Source organism: Emydura macquarii, unplaced genomic scaffold (assembly GCF_026122565.2).
Source record: "Emydura macquarii macquarii isolate MOO-44397 ecotype Brisbane River unplaced genomic scaffold, CSIRO-AGI_Emac_v2 contig_3390, whole genome shotgun sequence".
In the NCBI taxonomy this organism is placed as follows: domain Eukaryota; kingdom Metazoa; phylum Chordata; order Testudines; family Chelidae; genus Emydura; species Emydura macquarii.
In genome coordinates, this window is record NW_027133527.1 from 1,053,128 (window position 1) to 1,073,874 (window position 20,747).

A 20,747-nucleotide genomic window follows, 5' to 3' on the forward strand; every position below is an offset into this window, starting at 1 on the left:
TCACTGCCTAACTAATCTACCACTTAATGCAGTAGCATCAGCCCCTAAGCAAAGGATGAAACATAGCTGACTCTAGGGTTGACTGAAATAGCTGTGTAACAGCACACAGTAACAGCACTGGTAGGAAGGGAATACTATGCCTACTTTGCTTGTGATATTGAGATCACTGCTCCTGGTGGTATGCCTGTCCGTGAAGACAGGTAGGGGTGAGCTGAATGAGGAACCTTTACTATAATTGCAACAGACTTACCTTTTCTTTCCTCCTCTTTCTTTTTGGCTGCTTCTTCCCTCTGTTTCCGGATGATGGCTAGTCGAGCGAGATCTGCCTTTGCCTGTTCTGTTTTCCCAGCTAGGTGCATTTTCATGTATCTTTCTTTTGCTTTCTGCTTCTCTATTTCTTCTCTGTTTGAGTGAAACACACGAGTCATCGCGGTATCCAAATTAGCACAGAAGTATCGGCAGCATTAGAGAGGGGATTAAGAGAATGCATGAATCTCGCGCAGCAGCTACCTCGGATCTTGGAGCACAAATGTGTGCAGCCTTTTAAATCTCCAATTACCAAGTTAGTGATCTTGCAGTTCAAGGAGGCTGAAGATCAAAATAATGTTTAAATCCTTTCCAAAGCAGGCATGGGGCTTGGGAAAAGCCAGGCTGAAGATTAGCTTGTGGCCTGAAAAGCTATTCACCATACTGAATACCTAAATAAAGGAGCTAATATTTTAATTTCAAAATACAGGCTACTTTCGTTTTAATATTCATTATCACCCCCACTCAAATGCCTCACAATAGCCCTGGGATGTAGTGATTGTTTCTGTTCCCACTGAGCCAGGGAAAACTCTGGCACCAAGAATTAAGTGATTTAGCCTAATATGCCATAGCATGACAGTGTCAAAACGGAACACAGTCCTCCTCTTTCCCAGCTTAGTGCCCTACCCACAAGCCATCCTTTAGCTGAAGGAATCAGTATTGGATCAAACCTGCACTTTTTGCTCTAAAAGCTCACATGTGACATGGCGACTGAGTTCAAGATTGAAAACAAAATCTAAGCATCCACTGGGGCAAAGAACTTCCCTCAGAGCCCAGGAATCAATACCACAGCTCCTGACACACCAGGAACAAACAGGGTGACCCTTGGCATGGTATTTTTCTGGCACTAGGTGCTAATGCATTGGGGCGGTAATTTCCAATTATAGACATCAGGCTTTTAAAAAGGAAAGTTGTATAGGCATGGTCCATAAGTAGAGCTCCTCGGCGCTTGGGCAATACAAATAATTAATAACCATTGTAATAATATAGCAGAGGGACAAACATTTATGCATTTCGCCAAGCTGCCTGACTTTAGGTGGGTGAGGTAATATCTTTTATTGAACCAACTTCTGCTTGTGGGAGAGACAAGCTTTACACAGAGCTCTTCTTCAGGTCTGGGAAAGGTACTCCTCAGTGTCACAGCTAACTACAAGGTGGAACAGATTGTTTAGCATAAGTAGTTAACACATGAAGGATGCCAGCCTCCAACACAGGCTGGCTGTACTTAGCCATGTAATTTCCTACCCAATGAAACTGGGATCCAAAGTTAATCCTGATAAGTCTCTTCACACCTCCTGTGATGGTGGATTTAAATAAAGGACCTCACTGAGACGTCAACTTCACTCTCAGCAGATCAGGTTTGTTGGCATTAGATGGCTTGGCCATTGCAGGGGGTAGAACATGATTCTAGGAACAAATACAACACGTACACATATCTCCAAGGTATTAGAGAGAAGGAGGATTGTTACCGCTCTCTCCGCGACAGCTCCTTGGGTCCATCCAGATCCAGCTGAGTTACTTTTTTGGCTGTCTGAACAACTCGGTTGGGATTCTCTATGTCTATCAACCCTTCCACTCCTTTGCGCTTTTGCTAGAGTTTAGAAACAAAAGAGATGTGTGTTACCAATGAGTTCTGTAGCTTTCAAGGCTCAATGAGTCTTCTTCACGTGCGTCCTGGGGGAGAGAGTTCACTCATGTGGTCATCACCCCTGAAACCAAACCTAGACAGACATTAAAAAATTCTTATTACCAGGGAATATACCACTGCCATACCATATTTTGCTTTACCATGTGTTTTCAACCCCACTGTTAATCATTAAAGTTACCACCTCTACTTCTTCCGTTTCAGTGTACTGTAATGAACAAATTATTCATGGAGGGAAGAATAACCAGGAGAAGAGCAAACACTAAGTTTAACCTTAAAAAATCCCACCGTCCTTATAAATCTGGGTTTAGGAGCCCAGCAGATGTGTGGAGAAAATAAAATTCAAGGATTAGCGGGTTGGTTGTACCTTGAGAATGTGTGGTGCCCATCTATGTTAAATACATTGGGAGTTACGGTACCTGATAGTCATCGTCATCTTCATCACTCTCATCTGAATCTAAAGATTTCTTCTCTTTTTTGGGATCTCCTATTGCCCCTTCTCCCCCTTCTTCTTGCTCCTCCTCTTCCTGTGAATTTACAGGAGATTAAGAAAAATGTAAACTGATGAAATTGCAACATCTAGTAGTTACTCTTTACAAGAAGTAAGCACAGTGAAAACATTATTTTTATTGCATCCAAGAGCAAGATACATTTAGGGGACAAAGTGTCCCCCATGATTCACATCACCTGCATTAACAGGGTCCTCAGTAAGTGATCCCACTGGTTTCTATATACCCTATGATATCCACTGCTAGGTAACTTGATCATCACATTCTATGTTTCACATTTTACTTCCCACAAAGGAAAAGAATAAGGGACACATTCTGCGGTTTCAAGTGCTCGATACCCTATTGATTTTTTATGGAAACTGCCCATACATTACCATGAGCTGGATCCAGCCCTAAAATTCTAAGTCACCAACAGGAAAGCTGGAGAACAACAGATTGTCAAACCCAACATAGGAATTTTTCCACATATTGTAATTCATCTGACAGCCTGATTGACAACACTGGACGCCAAGCTGGCTTCCCTCATGAGTTGCAAACTAATTGAGCTATAAGAGCAGCAGTTCATCTCGCTAAGCATGTGATAGAGAGAACACATACCTTGGCCTTTTGTTTTTCTGCTTGGAGCTGTGCATCGATCTCTTCAGGGCTTGTGTATTGTCTTGCTCGGCCTTTGTGGCCTCCTTTTCTACCTGCATGAGAAATTCAGTCAGGAGCTGATTTAGTGAGAAGTCTCCACAAGCTCAACAGCCCCCATTCTCTCTTGGCTGTGGTTGTGCATAGTACAGATCAGTTCTGCCTTCAGTAACAGCTAAAAGAACACAGAGGGGCCCAATAGTTCACCAACCTTAGTCAAGTGCTTTGCGCCATTTAGATAAACACACAGAGAACTGTTATTGAACTACAACAGTGTTCAGAGAAAAGCTTTCAGACCACCCAGTAGTTAATTCACCCCCGCCAGATTCTAGGGATGCCTGCACCAGTTGGACCATCAATGGGTCGGTATTTGAGAGGGCCCAGTTTATATCTGGCATCACCAGAAAAGAACACAGCCCATCGTCTGCATGAGAGTCTCTAGATCATGTTAGCAAATAAAAGCTCTGGTCAATTTCAACGTTTCTTGCCAGGTATGTCCCCACCACTCTCCAAGGCAGGTATTACTGTTCTTATCCCCCAGCTGCTACAGACACCAGGCACCGCAGCACTGTTCTGTCAGGCTATGGAAGGATGAGGAGAATGATGCTTCCCAGGGCTCAGTCAGTTAGTAATGACACCATCCTTCCCCTTCCCTCCAAATCCACAGTTGCCTCTGATTCACTTCCTGGGTAGGCAACCAAATGTAAATCCCATAGCTGCTCTTCACCCTGCATTTCCTACACAGCAAGGAGCTGCACTCTAACTATGCTGCCACAGAACCATGAGAGAGTGACAGCAGTTGTAAATGAGTTTCTGCTATAACCCTGATTTTTCCTGACTGCCTGCACACACATCCCCACCCCCTCGGTAGAAAAATGAGAGATGAAATCAGTTTCCCTGGCTGTACGGCCCTATCTGAGACCTGGTACCTAGCACCAAACTTTAATCATTTCATTGATTTCACATTAATCAATTAATGTTTCCTGAAGAATGGCAGCTCGAGTGATCTTGGCACAGGACATCAAAGGACTGCTGGAGACCTGAGCTTTCTTTTAAAACAATCTCTAGCCTTTCTCCCTGCAGACACGGAGCTCAAAGTATAAAGTGACCACTAGAAGTTCTTGGCAATTATTTTTTCCCCAAACAGTTCACAAGGGGGGTTCTCTCCACCTGCAGATCTCAGGAGGGCCACTGGCAGGCACCATGGGACATCCCTCTCACCTTTTTGTCCCTCCCTGTTCATTCCCTGAGGTCGGTAGGTAGCCTTGTGGGGAAGAGATGGAGGGAGAAAGATCAAGAAAACACTCCTCCTGAGATCTGTATGAGGGGAGAACCCCAGCTCCCCAGCAGTGGCTCATTAATATCCAACTAACCTCAGTTGTTGAGCCAGTTGAATAATGAGAAAACGTTCATGACATTTTTTTCCCTTGTTTGGATGTCAGTTTGTCAACCAGCATCAGAGATGTGGTTCAGCAGAGGCAGGCAACCCCTGTTTTGATTTGATCAGAGCTGAGCCACTTACTGTGGTGTGGGAGGAGTCGTCCTGAGAAGCCTATCAAGGCTGGAGGGGGGCACAATTGTTCATGTGGAGGGCTCTCAATAAGACTCAGTAGCTCCCAGCTACCTCCTCTCCCCGTCCCCATCCCCATCCCTCACATTGTCTATCACTACAGATTTTCTGATGTCTCTAGGAAGGGAGCCTCGCACATGCAGCTCTTAGACAATCTTAAAGGGGGTTAGAGCTGAAAAAAGCAGGAGGCTTGCAAGAATTCCTAGCCAATCTTATGGAGTCCATTGAGCCCCGTCGCCACAAATCTTAGGAAGTCTCACTGCCACTTGGAGTTTTCTAACGTGAGCAGTGAGGTTTGTTACACTAGTGGTCTCGAAAGGTGATATTCGCCCAAAGAACTTATACGTGCCTGCCCTCTTCACTTCACCTTACAAAAGTGGGTTGGATTTTCAGTTGTCGTGATCCCAACTACAGCTTCTGTTGCCACTCACTGCTGTGGATCAAAGGACGTTGATCTAGCTCTTTAAGCCACCCCTTTTTCTCACAGCTTACTGGAGTTGCCAGAGTAGAGTTACAATTCAAAATTGGTTACTTATTAAAAAAAAAAAGTGTGGAATGACTGGTACAGTTACAAAGTAACGAGTATGATGTAAACTTTATGCATTATTCTACACCAGGCAGGGCTACATGATCTGAAACAATGATCTGCTACAATACTACCAGGATAACTAGGCTATTTGTTATCTGGCAGATGCATTTTTAGGCATTTGTTTTAATTACGTGTGAAGTCAGCTTGTAACAGCAGATTTCAATGTACTTTTTCAAAAAATAAAACTGGCCTATAACTCTCTGGTCTTCACATTAGGTGTTGTCAAAAGCAATAGAGATGAAGAGCAAAGATGATTATTTCTAAGCTTTACCCATTCTATATTCAAGCATGTACCAAAGAATTAACAAGTATTGTACTGCTTGATCCTTTTACTATCATCTCAACTAGAATGAGATGAGACTTGAGTCTCATTAGTCTGCAGATACTTCAACAAGGAAGGCCTTTGCTCATGGTAAGGAGGCAGCACTGTATGGGGCTCTGGACTGCGAGTCAGGCAACCTAAGTTCTATTCCTAGCTCTGCCACTGACCTGCTGCATTATGTTGGGCAAGAAACTTCAACTCTGTGCCTCAGTTTCCCCATCTGTAAAATAGGGATAATGATCCTTATCCTCCTTTGCAAAGCACCTTGAAATCTACAGATGATTGTATTTTTAAATTATGGTGAAGGCACACAGAGCCTAACCTAAGCATGTTTTTAAATACATATTTATTTCAGTTTATAAGAGCTATGTATTATTATTAATGTGAATTTAAGCTTAGAAGAATTTGATGGAGCTATGAGTTTAAAATAAAACTTGGGAAAACTTCTAGTTTCAATAGCTTCTAAACAGAGATCTAGAAGTATTTCAGAAACTACTTGTTCTGTATTAGCAGACAGGCTCATATTTGTGCAGCAGAAAGGGTCTCTCCCCAACAGATTCAATAGCTCTATTTCTTTATTGATTATAGATGATAAAAAAATACACACACATTACAGAAAAGAAGAGCATTCACCGAATGGATCTTTTTGGACCAAGATGTATTTGTAACATACACAGCTGGTGTTTTGTCTTTTTTTTAAAATTATTGACTGTATTAAATCCAAGTCTGATACCAAATACTGCAGGCAAAGCCCTGGCTCCCCTAAAGTCAATGGCAAACTGCCCACTGACTTCAATGATGCCAGGGTTTCACCCTGCAAAGCCACAGACAAGCTTGAGAGGGGGTATGTTTAGAATTTAGAATGGGAAAAATTGAATTTACTGAGCCTTTATTTAAAAAAAATTCACCTACCATAATTATGAGCATCAATAAAATAAGTCTGGATCTTTTTCTTTATTTAGGAATAGTTTTATATAGTACTGACTGGTCTGAATGATGTCTGGCCTAGATCAAGATATCAAAGAAGCCACATAAAACAAATTGGGAAACAAATCTGATGATATTATAGGTGGGAGGAAAAAATACTGTACTTGATGCCTAAAGAATTCTAACAGAGTTTGGCAACAGTTTATAAACTCAGTTAATGGATGCTAATAAAGTAAATTGGCAGAGACTACAGAAGGGTTAATGGGGAATAATAATTTACATTAACGTATTAAGATTTGATTCCATAACATCAATGCAAGAGCCAATTATGTGGACAGATTTAGTGCATCTAGGGAATGATCTGGGTAGATCCAGCTCAGACTTAGTGGACTGTCATTCCCTCATTTGCTCTCCTGTATCACACACAGGCAGATTGTGGTGAGTGAAGCTATTATGGTGGTGGGTTTGGAGCCACTAAAGACTCTAAAGTGATACACTAAAAGTCATCTTTGTGCCTTCTTCAGTACTGTCTCTTATGCAGCAGGAAACCACTTTCTCTTCCTTTGCAGCCTTTCTACACATCCCCAGAGGCCTCTCAAATATCAATTCACTGAAGGAAGAACATTAAAGAACCACATGCCATCAGCATCCCTTTGAAACAGGCCCCATCAGTCAGGGCACAGAATACATGTGAACTGCTCTCTGTGCCCAATCAGCTTGTGAGCTCAGTGCCTCGTGCATTCTGTACAGCACCAAGCACACTCCCCATGCTCAACAGAGTCCTCAACAGAGGACAGCCTCCTCCGCAGTGCAGAGCAAAACCCATCACCCTGCACCAGGTCTGCTTTAGGCCACCAGTCCCACTACTTCTTCCCTGCACGTGGAACTGCTATAGCTAGCACACACGCGCCTTGGCTCCCGGGGGCTTATGTCCCCTCGTACTTCCCCCATCACCCACAGGGGTTTCAGGGCTGTGCTCCCCTCAACCTTCCCTCAGTCCGTGGGGGCTCGGACCAGCCCACAACCCAACCCTCCACTCCCCTGGGGATCTGGGCCTGCACCCACCTCTTAACCCCATCACTCCCGGGGTGCTTACACCCAGATCCTAGGGCTGGGGGGGCCCCCTTCACCCCATCGCTCCTGGTAGGGCTTGCACCCCTCCCCCAGGGACCTAGAGTTCAGAGCCCCCCATAACTCCTAGGGGGCTTGCACCCCTCCCCCAGGGAGGTAGAGCTCAGAGCCCCCCATAACTCCTGGGGGCTTGCACCCCTCCCCCAGGGACCTAGAGCTCAGAGCCCCCCATAACTCCTGGGGGGCTTGCACCCCTCCCCCAGGGACCTAGAGCTCGGGGCCGCCCGTAGCCCCCCCCCACTCCTGGGGCCTGTCCCCCTCATCCACCCTAAGGCGATGCCTCCCCGCACCGGCCCCTCCCTCACCTCCTTTGGGCATAGCGGCGGTGATGGCGGCTCCGGCAGCAGCTGCAGCGAGTTCCCCCCCAGCCTCTCGCGACCCGGAAGCGGAAGCCACCCAAACCACAGCAGCAGCAGCGCGCGGCTCCCTCAGCCCACTCACCAAGCCTGCTGCCTGGCCCTGGAGCCCAAGGCGCCCAGCACAAGGGCTGCCCTCAACGCTGCCTGAGTACAAACCGCGCCGCTACCTCTACAGGGCGTTGGACTCACGGCAGCGGTGGGGAGACCTCTCTCTGCTTCTTCCTTCCTCACCCGGGGTGCGGGGGGAGGCGAGGGCGCTTCCTCACAGGCACTGCAATAGACACCACAGCGCACGCGAGGAGAGCGACGCGATAAACTTACGCAGTCGCGCTTCCCCCACAGGCAACGGCGGCTGAGCTTTGAGTCATGAAAGCGACGAAGCGGAGGAAGGACCCCAGCTGCTCGTGACGCCAAAGGGAAGCGACGGATTTGAAAAGGCGGAAGCAAGCAGCCGCGATCGTCTTTATCGTTCGCTTGGCAGGTGAGCTCCCTCACGTCCTTCGACTCGGGGCGGGGGGCGGCGATTGTGGGTCGCATTGTATTGCCCGACAGGCTGCTTGGGGGGGACGGGCGGCGGCCAGCAGGCCCCGGCCACAGGCAGGCTATTGTAATCTGTGGCGTGTTCTCCCTTACCGCCCAGCAACGAGAGATCCGGGCCGGCTCCTTATTCCAACCAGCCCGCTTCGCCTATCCCTTGGGGGAGGGGGTCTCCCAGGATGGGTCTACCAGGATGCTTCACGCAGAGGTGGTCCCTTAGGCACATGCAGCGGCCACGGGGCAACATCACCAGCTTTCAGCCCAGTCTGGACTGTTTAAACTCAGGTTTTCCTAGGCTTAGCTAGGTGGCTTCACAATATCTGTGTGTAGCGGTTAGGGCCATAGTCCGTGGTTGAAAGCAAATGCCAGGGGTGTCAAGACTGTGGGGTTCCCATCCCCGGTTTGTCATTGACTCGCCGGGTGATATTTGACTTTCCTGTTTTTACAGTGGGAGTTATGAAGCATATGTATCTCACAACAGTTTGTGAAGCATATAGATAGGTTCTTGGACTGAAGGCACTAGAAAAGAGCAAAGTAATATAAACTAGGAAACCTGCCCAGGCTGACCCTCAAAAGTGAAGGAAGTTATGAATTAGGTGGGGAGTGAGCCTGTCATAACTCCCTGTAAGTACTAGTAACAGGTTAAACATGTATTCATTTTTTTTAAAGAGGTCTCGTATCACTGGCTTTGTTCCTTTGTTTCATGTATCTCTCAATGGAAAAAAAATACTTATCTGCTATCTTTATCATTGAAAAATGTGGGATGACTGCAAGGGAGACAAAACAATACTGAAAAGTATCAAGGGCTTTCTTATGGGGGGTCATGATGTCTGGAAACTTAAGTGCTATTAAAACTTGACCTGAATTTGTTTCTGCAATAGCCTTTTTTTGGGAAGATGCCTAAAGTAAAGAGAAGCAGGAAAGCTCCTCCAGATGGCTGGGAACTGATTGAACCAACATTGGATGAGCTGGATCAAAAAATGAGAGAAGGTAAGTTACGAAGTCAGATGCTGGTTAGTATCCATGTGATTATACAGTCCGGTTAGTGACCCTGTGATTATACAGTCCTTAAGAGCTTCAGGATACATGTGTTTTTTAAAAAGCCACACTTGTCCTTTTATATCTCTTTTCATTATTTAGGGGCTAATAATGAAGACTAAATATTTTGATGCTGATACCTTAGTATGTTAATTCCCTGCATTGAAAATTACCCCTAGAAGACAAATTCCCAATTCTAACTTAAGACACATGGGGTTGGGACATGGCTGAATGAATTACATGGATCATCTCTGGAAGTATAGCTTGATTTGCAAATGAAATGAGTATTGTTCTGAGTCACTAGTACTCCACTCAAGTTCTAAGGATTACTGCAGGCTAGGATTGAAGCACATTGGTATAGCTGTGTGCAGGGTGAAGCCTGCATTGCAACGGCCAGCAGTGTTTGGTTCTAGTCTGTGCTGTATGCCAGTCCTGTCCAATCACTATCTCTGCATTTTCTTTCCCTTTAGCTCTTTGTTTCCAAAGGAATTGTATCAGAATTAATACCTTCTCTCTATCTTTTCTCTAGTGAATTTTTTTTTTGTCCCCCCAAAATTCTTTAAAACTACATTTTTTCCCTCAGAACATTGGTGCTTTTTAAGGATATATAGTGCTGTAATAACTTGCATGCCACAGACAGTGAAATCTGATTTCTGTACCCTCTTTCCTCAGCGGAGACTGAGCCTCATGAAGGGAAGAGGAAGGTGGAATCTCTCTGGCCCATCTTCAGAATTCATCACCAGAAAACACGCTACATCTTTGATCTCTTCTATAAGCGAAAAGCCATTAGCAGAGGTAAAAAGCCTAAATATTTGCTTTCCTAGTGAAGAGATCACAACTTCAATGTGGAGTGTCTGAGTCATTAGGCTAGTGCATGTAAACTTGAATTAATTATTGGTGGGAAAGGATTAAATACTTCTTTAAAAAAAAAAAAGTGACTTTCCCTCTTGCTAGCAAATACAGCCAGTAAGAACTAGATTCAGTGTAAAGACTAAAACTTTTCAAATAAACTTCATTTATGTGCCCCCAATAAGAATTCTTTGGTGCTCACCAGTCCCTTCTCTTGTGCAGAGCTGTACGAGTACTGTATCCGAGAAGGATACGCTGACAAAAACCTGATTGCAAAGTGGAAGAAACAGGGTTACGAGAACCTTTGCTGCCTGCGCTGTATCCAGACCCGGGATACCAACTTTGGAACTAACTGCATTTGCAGGGTCCCAAAAAGCAAGTTGGAAGTGGTATGAAATTTTTTTATTGGCTCTGATGCTATTTGCCTTGTTTGGATTTTGAGCCAGCAGTTGACTTACTGTAACTTGATTGCCTCTCTACTGCCTTTGACAATATTATTGATGTCTAGTTTCTCTTACCATTGGATTCTGCTGCTAAGTGGCTGTTTTTTCCTATGTTTTCTGAAGCATTTGACCGTGGAAATAACATTGAGTAATATAGACTTGCCTCAGTTATTTTCACACTTAACGAACTCAAATTCTGGTGCAGTGTTTATGGTACTAGAACAACACTTGAGACCAGAGCATTGACTTCCTATATATAGTGCCTTGAGCCTAAGTGTGCATACTGTTGCATCTTGGAACACTAGTCATGGATCAGGGCCTCATGGTGCTAGACACTGTACAAGCACAGAAAAAAGGATGGTCCTTGTCTCCTGAAAGTCAGACAGCTGTTTTTGAGAGGGATTTGACTGTGGTGAAGTACAATCTTAAATACCCAAAAAGGAGGTGCGAGTGTCTAGTATCTGATGGGTTTCCTTTCTTGGTAACTCAAGCTTGTAACACAGCTGTAGTGCAGAGCCTCCCACTGCTTTAGATGAAAATTTGTAATAGTAGGAAGGAAAACTGATAGTCCTAGATGTTAGGTGGCCTAATGACTATCACTTGAGTTTTCTATTCATAGTTCCAGCTAGCAGAGTTCCACTGATGCACTTCTTGGCCAAACCTAGTTCTATAGGAGTCTATAACCTTTCTTGGTGGAATATTCACTTCCATTTGTTTTTATAATAATGCCTGATTCTTGCATCAGCCCCTGAGGGAAGGTGGGGCTTGTGTAGCCTCTAAACAATGCTGTGTAAAGTGGTGGTGGAGCTGTATGTAGAGCAGCAGGAAACTCATATGGAAGCTTCAGAGGGCTTCCCTGTGTGAGACATAGCATCCTGCAGTAGCTTTTTATTAACATTTGCTCTCTATATAAAGTAACTTATCTGGACTGTAGTAACTAATGCTTGTTTTTGCTTTATAGGGGAGAATTATTGAATGCACTCACTGTGGATGCAGAGGTTGCTCTGGCTGAAGTCCTTAAAAATTGGACACTCCTTTTGGGGTTCTGAAAAGTACTGATTCCACATCATGGACTATTACTGCTATAATTGTCTTGTATAAACCCTGCACCGAGTGGAGCTTCCTGTAGCTGTCTGAACAGCAATATGTCCACCTGGTCGTAAAATGCAGTAGTGAGTGATTTTGATTAGTTGTGTGTAACCATTTTATTTTAAAATAAAACTTTACCTACCCCACAGTGGAGTGGCATAGTCCTGTGATAAGGCAGTTCAACGATTAATTACACATACACATACAAAGGCATACATCTTAGCAGCAGAACTGTACAGTCAGTAGTAGAGTCACAGTAGCACCTGTGAATGGGATCAGCCTGAACAAGTGACAGCTCTATGCCACACCCAGAAAGATGACTTTGTACAACTATCCTTTTGTCTTTAATAATAGTGTCTTAATTACAAAGTGACTCACTAAAGCAAAGTAGTAAGGCACATACACAGAAACTAGTACCAATTTCAGTACAGGTTTTCTGTTGCTTCAAATTCCACTACTAGTAAGGCTAGCTGGACTGGTTATGTATTGTACCATTGGAAAGTCAAGCTTCCTCATTCTCCTGGGTTACAGCTTTCTGCTGGAGTTTGGAATTCTTGTCTGTACCAAATTTAGCAAGGCCCAGACTGCCACCTTTAAACCCTGAAAGCTTTTCTAGGTGGAGGGGAAGGCAACTTTAAATACATTGCTGAAGGAGAATTGCAGTGTAAGTTAGTGGGACAGCATGGAGGTACAAAATGAGTACTCGATTTCACAGATAATCACACCTTTTAGTAAACAGTAAGGAAAGTGACATAGGGTCAAGTCTGTGTGGTTGTCTCTTATTTGAGTCAAGAACTGGCCTTAGCTTTGTCATTCATGTTACAAATGCTTAGTTGCTGTATTCCACAAGCAGCTGTTGGTGTTAAGTGTTAAGTTCTCCATGAATCATACTCTCCATCTCCTCTCCCACCTATCACAATGTACCCCCTCAAAAAAATAAAAAAAAAAAAAAAACAAACAAAACAAAAAAAACAGCAAATGCTTCCATGGAAAAGTAATAGGAAAGCATTTGCATTTAATAAGTGGTTTGTTCTGGGGGGGAAAGAATCCTCTTACTTTTTACTTCATTTCCTTCACTGCTCATATTTTAGGGGAGGTGTTAGTTTCATGGGAAGATGCTAGCTTTCTCTCCTAGGGAGCAACAGACACCAGCTGCTGTTTAAGTCTATAGGCCCTTTTCTTCAGTGATGCCTGGACACAGAGGCAGATTACCTTATGATCTACTGCTGCAGATGAATTAAAGAACTACCAAGTAGTTACTTGTAAGAACCTGGCAATTCAAAGCTCTTACATAATCTAACACAAGCTTGCCACTTACTAACAAAGCCTCTGTTAACAGTAGTGGGAAGCTACTCTATGCAGATGACAACCCCGTCCTTTAGTTTGAACTCAAACAAGAATTAACACTTAAATTGCATAAGAAGTGTTCTTATTTCTTTCTGTTAAGTGGGTACTTTATTAAATAGTCAAAACATACAAGTACAGTGCTGCCTGCTCTATGGCATCTAAAGGAAACAGAACCCTCCAAAGTCCACTAGGTAGTTCCAGCATTTGAAGTAGTGCACATTCCACACATGGAAAATACTGACTTGCTCTCTGTGGTTACTGTTCCATGCTGTTCTGTGTGTGTATGTCCTCTGCACTGCCCTTGGCTGCTGAATGCTTAGTTCTGTATTTCGCCCATGGGTGTGGAGTCTTCTCTGCTACCATTGCTTTTAGCCAGCGGAAATAGTAGCCTCGGAACCCATCAATCTTCTCCAGATATGTGTTCTTTGATTTGTACTGCAAATGAAAACCCAAAAGTACATCTTATACTATGGAAGAGTAACTAGGCTGCTCTGATTCCACAAATTGAAAGAAGACAGAATACTACTAAGCCTATATAGAAAATATTTGGTAGGTGTGCAACAGTCACTATTTCAACTGATGCTAAAACAGGTGGTAGATGAAGATCTAAATTCAGTGGGACAGGGAGTAGAAGATCTTAAAAATTATTTATTTATTTATTTTTGTAATTACACTAGCCTTCTGATAGGCACTGTATACACAGACAGTCTCTACCCAAAACAGCTTAATTTCACCTGTGATTCTCCACATGACCACGTTCATTTCAGCCTTAGTTACACTGGTCCTAATAAATGAGTGTGGTACTTACCCTATCAAACTGAGGTGGATACTGAGCTGCAAACTCCAGCTGGCATATGATAACTTCATTTGGGGGGACCTGGTTTTTTCTCATGTCTCGTAGGATTTCTGTGAGGTAAGTATAATCCAACTGCTTCACAGCTGCATTGATAAGGGTGCTGTAGATATGGCTGTTAGGAGTAATCCCAGACTTCTGAAAACACCACATCAGTATCAGAATTGCTAGTGCATGCTGTCTACTACAGAGCTGATCTCTGCAGACCTTCTTGCCTGAGAGACATGAGCACCTAATTGAGGATCTTTGACCCATGTTACTATCTGACCTCAGGGCTGGCAAGTCACATCACCACTTAGGCTAAGAGTGCAAGAGCTGAAGCATAAATATTTTTGCTTGCCAACATGCACTTTGGGAGACATATGGATCCCAACTCCACTGCAGATAAGGGGGAAGGGCCCATTGCATAGTGCATGCAATGCCTTTCCTGTTATGTTGATTACCTGTACAGCATTAGTGAAGTTTACAATCCAATCTTCCTTCCCATGACCCATGCATTAAGCTAGGATACTGTATTACAAAGGAGGAGCTGCAGAAGATCTGACTAGAGGGAGTTCAGTTACTTTAGCCTCAGTGAAAGCTCATGTAGAAAACAGTATAGGATCACTGACTGTCGGAACCCCCCAGTTACTCCTGTCCCAATAAAGTAATACCACATTCCAGTAGTCTGGCGCTAAAGCTACAGTTTTTGCACCTTCATGTCCAAAAGTAACTGCAGTCCATCTTTCTCTCTGCGGCAGGCTATTGCCAAGTTGCAAAATGTCTGTATGTTGGGTGATATTCCCCTCTTCACTAGAGCTGACAGCATGCCCTGCAACACACAAATACTTGAGTTCATATAGACCATTGTAGTTGATTTAAGGTGAAGCACTGATGGTTTCCAAAAGAAGTTCCATCTAGTTCTCTTTAGACAGAAGGCTGCTAGCTGAGAATGCAACAGAATCCTCAGGGCTCTAATAAGTACTTTTTAAGCATCACTTATGGGGGAAAAGGGAAATATAGGATTCTCTGCCTTCTGCTGAGAGTGGAGAGCTGGTCTCATCAGAGGTTAAAAGGCAGCGAACAAGACACCTGTATGAAGATAAGTTTCTAGTATAGTCATCATTTAGGGGCTCTTATTCTTACCTTTGCACCTTCTAGGTCTCCAAGCTTACTCTTCTTTCTCAACAAAGTATTAAAAAAGATCACATCTACTTTCACTTTATGTTCATCCAGGACTGTCAATAAAGAGGATTCTGACTGGCTCAGAGGTTCCACCAGCTCAGCCAACAGTGTGAAAGTCTTAATATTGGGTACCACATTGTCCTCTTTCATTTTATTCAAAAATCCCTCCATGTTCCCCATCAAAGCCAGCCTATCAGAGGATGTTACTACTGTCCCCAAGGAAACCAAGTTCTTATTAGAGATTTTCATGTCCAACAAATTGAGCAGATTGCAAGCAGGCTCAAAAAATTGACTTCGGCTTGTTTGAGGTAGATCTGGAACAGCCTGGTTTCTATTAAAGTCTCCAGTCATACTGCATTCTACTGTCTTATTGGTGAGACCAGCCAGTTCAGTTCCTGGCTTAGCCTGAACCACAATCACATCTTTGTCTTCATGGTTGATTAAGTGTTCCATTGCTTTTCTGGAATTCTCTTCAAACATTTGTTTTTCCATGGTTTCCACATCCCACTGGGTAACAAGTCCACTGTCTGCTTCCTTCCTTTTCTGACTTTTCAACTTTTGACCCCGCCTACCTGACAGGAGCTTTACTTGACTTGGGTTTTCCTCTGTGTTTCTTAGCAACAAGTCAGAAGCCACAACTGGGTCACCTATTCCACATTCCTTTGCGGCATGGAGCATCAAGTTGTAAATGTAACCATCAGCTTTTATTCCCAGTTTAGTCATTTGTTGCCAAACCTGTTTTGAAAGGGAAAAAAATTTGAGAAGGAAGCCAAGATAAGGTTAACGTATAGGAAATGTGTACAGTATTAAAGAAGTGGGGTACTTTAGCCAGATGTAATCTGTCATATTTAGACCCAATTATTGTAACATTTTAGTGCCCACCACCATGGTTTCTAGCTGCACAAATAGGGATGAATACACATCCTCAACAGAAGAGATCTCCACACCAGAACTGGACACCTATCCAAACTATTATTAGTACAATCCTGTAGTGCGCATGACACTTTATGGGACTCAAATAAGGAACCTCACTGAGGAGCCTTTTTCTAGGAGGTGCTGAGCACCTTCCACCTCCATCAGCTCCAAAGGCCCCCCTGCAGATTCAAATTCCAAGTTGCAGATACAACAGTTAAATGAAGGAACACTTTAATGGCAAAACACAGCATAGTACTAGACCTGCAAGGCATATCTGAAGCCATTCTCCTTGTCCATTATGCAGCCCATGAGAAGGAAGCTGAAGGTCTCTGCGGTGACAGCATGGCCTTTATGCACAATTTCCTGGAGAAGGGAAAGGAAGCTTATTAAAGTTACCAAGGCAGCTTATTCTGCAGCTGATTGCTTTATTGAAAGTGCTGCCTCTCTTGCTGCTCAATGGAATCACTTTTTTGAGACACATCTGCAGCAAACTGCATGGAAGGTCTAAGGACTCCAAGTACTTTAAGCAGAATGATGGCTACAGAAAAAGAGAAAAACAACACCTGATACCTACTCCAATCCCAGCAGAAAGTACTGTAGGGAATAGTGTAGGGAATTTGGGTGGGATTTGGGAAGGAATCTCTCAGCTGCTCCACTGTCAGGCTTTTCAGGGGGAGCTGCAGTTGGGCCAAAAGCAACTGCTAAGTATTTGTTTAAAAAAGGGACTGTAAACCTGACCTTTACACAATGCTTAATACTTTGATTATTAACAACTTAAGAGCAGACTTTCAAAATCTCTAAGTGCTTTGATTAGCGATGAAGAGCTGTATAATAGAAAGAAAAGACACCTCTTTACCTTCAGTACGTCAAAGCACATCCTGAGATCTGAGCAGATGGCACACGCTTTCAGCAGAGCATGATATGTTTTCAGATTCAGCTCCAGATTTTTGCTCTTTAGTTCTTGCTGTAGATGGAGGGCGCTCTTCAGGCCCAAATCTTTCCATGGCGACTCAGCACAGGCATTGAACAGGGCTGTGTATGTGGCATCTGTGGGGATTAAACCCCTCTTTTTCATCTACTCACAGGGGGGGAAAAAGTGAAGGAAATAATTATACTAAATAAAGAGCCCAGAATTAAGATAAAATAGTTCCACTTTGTACAGATACCCATGGCAACAGGCACACTAGGAAAACCTAAAATAGATTAGGCACAATGTACAAGACTCAAGGCTACAGTAAATTCTTGAGCTCCAGTCTGCTGAGCCCCCAAGGAAAGTGGAAACACCTATGGATAGTCATTTTGGAGGCAGCATCTCCAGAATGAGCTCTCTCTATGAAAGCATAACATGGATGGGCGTACTTAAACTCATAAAAGCCCCCCATTGTACTCCCTGGCAGAGACTCTGGCCCCTTTCTTAGAGAACAGCTGTAATATTTACATCATTATAAAGTCCGAATGCCTTCTTCACATAGCCGACCCTGCCACAGCCACCAATCAGAACAGTATAGTTGCTCTCCTCTGGCTGCAGGCGTTCTTCCTTCAGCATCTGCACCTCAAACAGCTCCAGAGCCTCTGCCAGCTACAGACAGGAGAGACAAGGGTGAGGAGTAACAGAAGCAGTTGCCTAATTGACATTTAATGAAACAGATATATATACACATACGGAGACACACACTGATGAAACAAGGGGTGCATATTTATATTTCACTTTGGGATAGAAATCCCTGCCCCTTCATTCCTTATGGAGTCACAGAAATGTGATCATAATTCCTTTGTTGGAGGGGTGACTACTGAGAGGCCTTCTCCTTCCCATTCAGAGACCAAAAGCAGTCATTATTTATTATTCATATTAGCATAGTGCCTAGGAACCCACCATGGACCAGAACCCCATTGTGTTAGGTGCTGTACAAACCCAGAACACAGTCCTCTGCCCCCAAAAGCTTGCAATCCAAGTATGGCTATGCAGTATTCATAGTCTATGCCAGCCTAGAGAGAGGAAAACCAGGCAGTGAATGAACACTCACCATATCACATGGATTTGCATTTGTTTGCCTTTTTATTTCTCACCTGCAAGAAAGGACTTGATGCCGTGATTAAACTGAATTTTTTTTTTTTTTTTTTTGCACAGTAGGAATGGGGCAGAGAGCTGCAGAGTTTGGGATGAAGAACTGCAGAAGGTGAGGTAGTGAGCCACTGAATATGGAATAAGTACCTGAGCTCAGGGTATGTTCTTTATCAAAAGGCAGATTTATGCTGCACCAAAACTGATGGAAGCAACAAGCACATAGAAAGGGCATGCACCAGAACTGTTCTTTTGCACTTTTTGTTATTACTATAGTTTGCATCTTAATAGTAGTGTATTTCTCCAGATGAGGTCATGATGGACTGATGTCTTCTACAGAGACAAGGTACGTGAGGTAATATCTTTCATTGGACCAACTTCTGCTGGTGAAAGAGACTAACTTTGGATCTTACACAGAGCTCTTCTTCAGGTCTTTTAATGTCACTGTTATAGCATCTAGGTATGTTTGTGGTGATCCTTGGATGAACTTCTTCCTCTCCCTATTCACTGTTCAGGAACAACTACCATGTGTCCTTGACACAGATGTCAAAGTCACTCCTTCAGATCAGGGGCAACAAGCACAACAAAAGAAGAACTTCTAAACATGGCATCTGGACAAAAAAAGAACATAACAGGGCTGTACTTTTGACCTTTGCTAGTGACTTGGTATAAGAGGTATGAAAATACTGCATTTCCTGTGATCTTCAGGGGCTACAAGACCTGATAAGACACCAGTAGTCATTTTTGTGCTATTTATTATGATGTTCTAAAATAAACTAGTGTTCTTTGCTCTGCACTTTTATAATGGTTTCACCAGCCATGAAATGGGAACCACAAGCACTAATAAATTGATTGAAAAGTGATTTAGTGTTATTGTAAGTATTTCTGCATCCTCTGCTGAAATGTAGCTTGGTGACTTCTTCTAGCAACACTGTTTCTCAGTACCCCTCCTAGAGTAACACTATACATCACAGGAATTATTACTCTTCTTTCTGCAATAATGGAATACCACTGTATAACTTCATTTTCTTGGCATCAACTGAACTTTGCGCACAAATCCACTAACCACCACTTAGCATTCATATAGCACATTGCACACTTTAATGAATTAATCCTCCCAACCGCCTTGTGAATTAGGTAGGTAGATATTATTCCTGGGGAAACTGAGGCATATGGGAGGTGTTGTGAACTACTAAGTGCCAGATCACAACTGTTCTAATTCTACACAACTAATTCTACCTTCAAGTCCCATAACCAATCCAATAGACCATACAGCCACTCAATCATCAAATGCTGTTAACTACTCTAGTGATTAGAAGAACTGAGAAACCAACCTTGTCTTCCTTTATCAGTGCCTTGCACTGCAGGAAGTACCAGTATGGTGTGTTCTTAGGACCACGTCTAGGTTTCCATTCTGGCTCTTTTTCCTCCTCTTCTTGAAATCTTAAGTTCTGCAATGCAGATGTTGTTTTGTGAAAATATTTCCTAGAAGAAAACTTATTAGATAGTGTTCCAAAGCCTACTTCTGCATCACCATCCTCTGATCCTTCTTCAGCTTTCCCGATAGCTTCTGGAGAGCTGGCAGGTTCAATCTGTTTCAGATCTCTGTTGTGTAATTTATAGAGAACCTGTGATGAGCTGAAAGGCCTCAGCTTCATGCACTGCAGGCTCTGGCCCTGGAATCTGAGCAGATTCGGAATATTTTGGGGGCACCCCGAGCAGCTCTTCGGAGTTGCCCACAAGTTTCGACCGTGACACACCAAGGGACGGTAGCATTTCAGGGAGAACAATCCCGCCGGGAGCTGGCGGGATACCAGCTGCATGAACCTCATGATACCCCTCTTGTGTCGCTCCCCATCACTCAGAGGTTAAACATCCATCTCCTAAAGTCAACAAGAAAAGAGAGCCCATCAGAGGAGCCTGAAGGGAGGCAGCGAGGGGAGCCTCAGGGGGGCGGAAGACAACAAGGCCAGGAGCTGCGGATGGAGACACCCCAGCGCCCTGCACGTGTGGTCCGAACCAATCCCAGCTGCTGCCCCTGGTTCCCAAACCTGGCCCCGGCTCCTCCCCAAGCGCGGGGCGGGGGGAAGCGGGCACGCGGCGTATGATCCGCTCTCTCCCGGGCCCCCGACCAACCCCGGCCTCCTGAGGCCGGGCCCCACGAGGTGCCCCTGTCCCCTGGCAGACACGGCAGGAGGAGGGGCTCTTCCGGGTACCGGGGGGAGCGGCTGCTGAGAAAGGGAGCTTCTCCCCCCCCTCCGGACACATCCCGCCCCTGAGTGCACGGCGCGGCGCAACCCGATCGTTCCTGACCCACCGCAGCTCCCTCCCCCGCGACCTCCTCGCCTCAGCGCAGCCGGCGCTGAGCTCGCGCTGAGGGGCGGAGCTATACTCCAGCGGGAGGAAGCTGCGCAGGGCTGGCTCCCCCCATCCCATTGGTGGAGGCCGTGCCTCTCCTC

At 44.4% G+C, this 20,747-nt stretch overlaps 3 protein-coding genes across 3 annotated transcripts in view; 1 reads left to right on the forward strand and 2 right to left on the reverse strand.

The window, feature by feature from the left end:
• Window positions 1–8,059, reverse strand: part of PDAP1 (PDGFA associated protein 1) — a 9,425-nt gene extending 1,366 nt beyond the window's left edge. Inside the window, exons 1-5 of the mRNA XM_067534383.1 lie at window positions 7,938–8,059; window positions 3,058–3,149; window positions 2,371–2,478; window positions 1,776–1,897; window positions 251–402 (exon numbers count right to left, since the gene is read on the reverse strand). Of these exons, the coding sequence (XP_067390484.1) occupies window positions 251–402; window positions 1,776–1,897; window positions 2,371–2,478; window positions 3,058–3,149; window positions 7,938–7,950 (487 nt within the window). The 5' untranslated portion in view covers window positions 7,951–8,059. The remainder of the gene's footprint in view (window positions 1–250; window positions 403–1,775; window positions 1,898–2,370; window positions 2,479–3,057; window positions 3,150–7,937) is intronic.
• Window positions 8,060–8,320: 261 nt separating this feature from the next.
• On the forward strand, window positions 8,321–12,100 carry BUD31 (BUD31 homolog). The gene is made up of 5 exons (XM_067534275.1): window positions 8,321–8,472; window positions 9,410–9,518; window positions 10,239–10,361; window positions 10,638–10,804; window positions 11,820–12,100. The coding sequence occupies exons 2-5, from the start codon at window positions 9,425–9,427 to the stop codon at window positions 11,868–11,870; spliced, it is 435 nt and encodes a 144-aa protein (XP_067390376.1). The 5' UTR covers window positions 8,321–8,472; window positions 9,410–9,424; the 3' UTR covers window positions 11,871–12,100.
• PTCD1 (pentatricopeptide repeat domain 1) lies at window positions 12,051–20,695 on the reverse strand. The gene is made up of 9 exons (XM_067534270.1): window positions 20,606–20,695; window positions 19,623–20,171; window positions 17,665–17,805; window positions 17,083–17,301; window positions 16,488–16,589; window positions 15,273–16,046; window positions 14,842–14,958; window positions 14,103–14,285; window positions 12,051–13,729 (listed from the first exon to the last, which is right to left on the reverse strand). Exons 2-9 carry the CDS (start codon window positions 20,118–20,120, stop codon window positions 13,550–13,552), a joined length of 2,214 nt encoding a protein of 737 aa, XP_067390371.1. The 5' UTR covers window positions 20,121–20,171; window positions 20,606–20,695; the 3' UTR covers window positions 12,051–13,549.
• Window positions 20,696–20,747: the final 52 nt, after the last annotated feature.

Excerpts from the sequence above, each read along its gene's own strand:
- PTCD1 (XM_067534270.1), bottom strand. The coding sequence starts at position 20,120 with ATGAGGTTCATGCAGCTGGTATCCCGCCAGCTCCCGGCGGGATTGTTC. Across the intron at positions 16,590-17,082 it reads TGTGCTTTGACGTACTGAAG|GAAATTGTGCATAAAGGCCA; the intron begins GTAAAGAGGTGT and ends TCCCTTCTCCAG. Across the intron at positions 16,047-16,487 it reads GCTTCAGATATGCCTTGCAG|GTTTGGCAACAAATGACTAA; the intron begins GTCTAGTACTAT and ends CTTTCAAAACAG.
- BUD31 (XM_067534275.1), top strand. The coding sequence starts at position 9,425 with ATGCCTAAAGTAAAGAGAAGCAGGAAAGCTCCTCCAGATGGCTGGGAA. Across the intron at positions 9,519-10,238 it reads GGATCAAAAAATGAGAGAAG|CGGAGACTGAGCCTCATGAA; the intron begins GTAAGTTACGAA and ends CTCTTTCCTCAG. Across the intron at positions 10,362-10,637 it reads GCGAAAAGCCATTAGCAGAG|AGCTGTACGAGTACTGTATC; the intron begins GTAAAAAGCCTA and ends TCTCTTGTGCAG.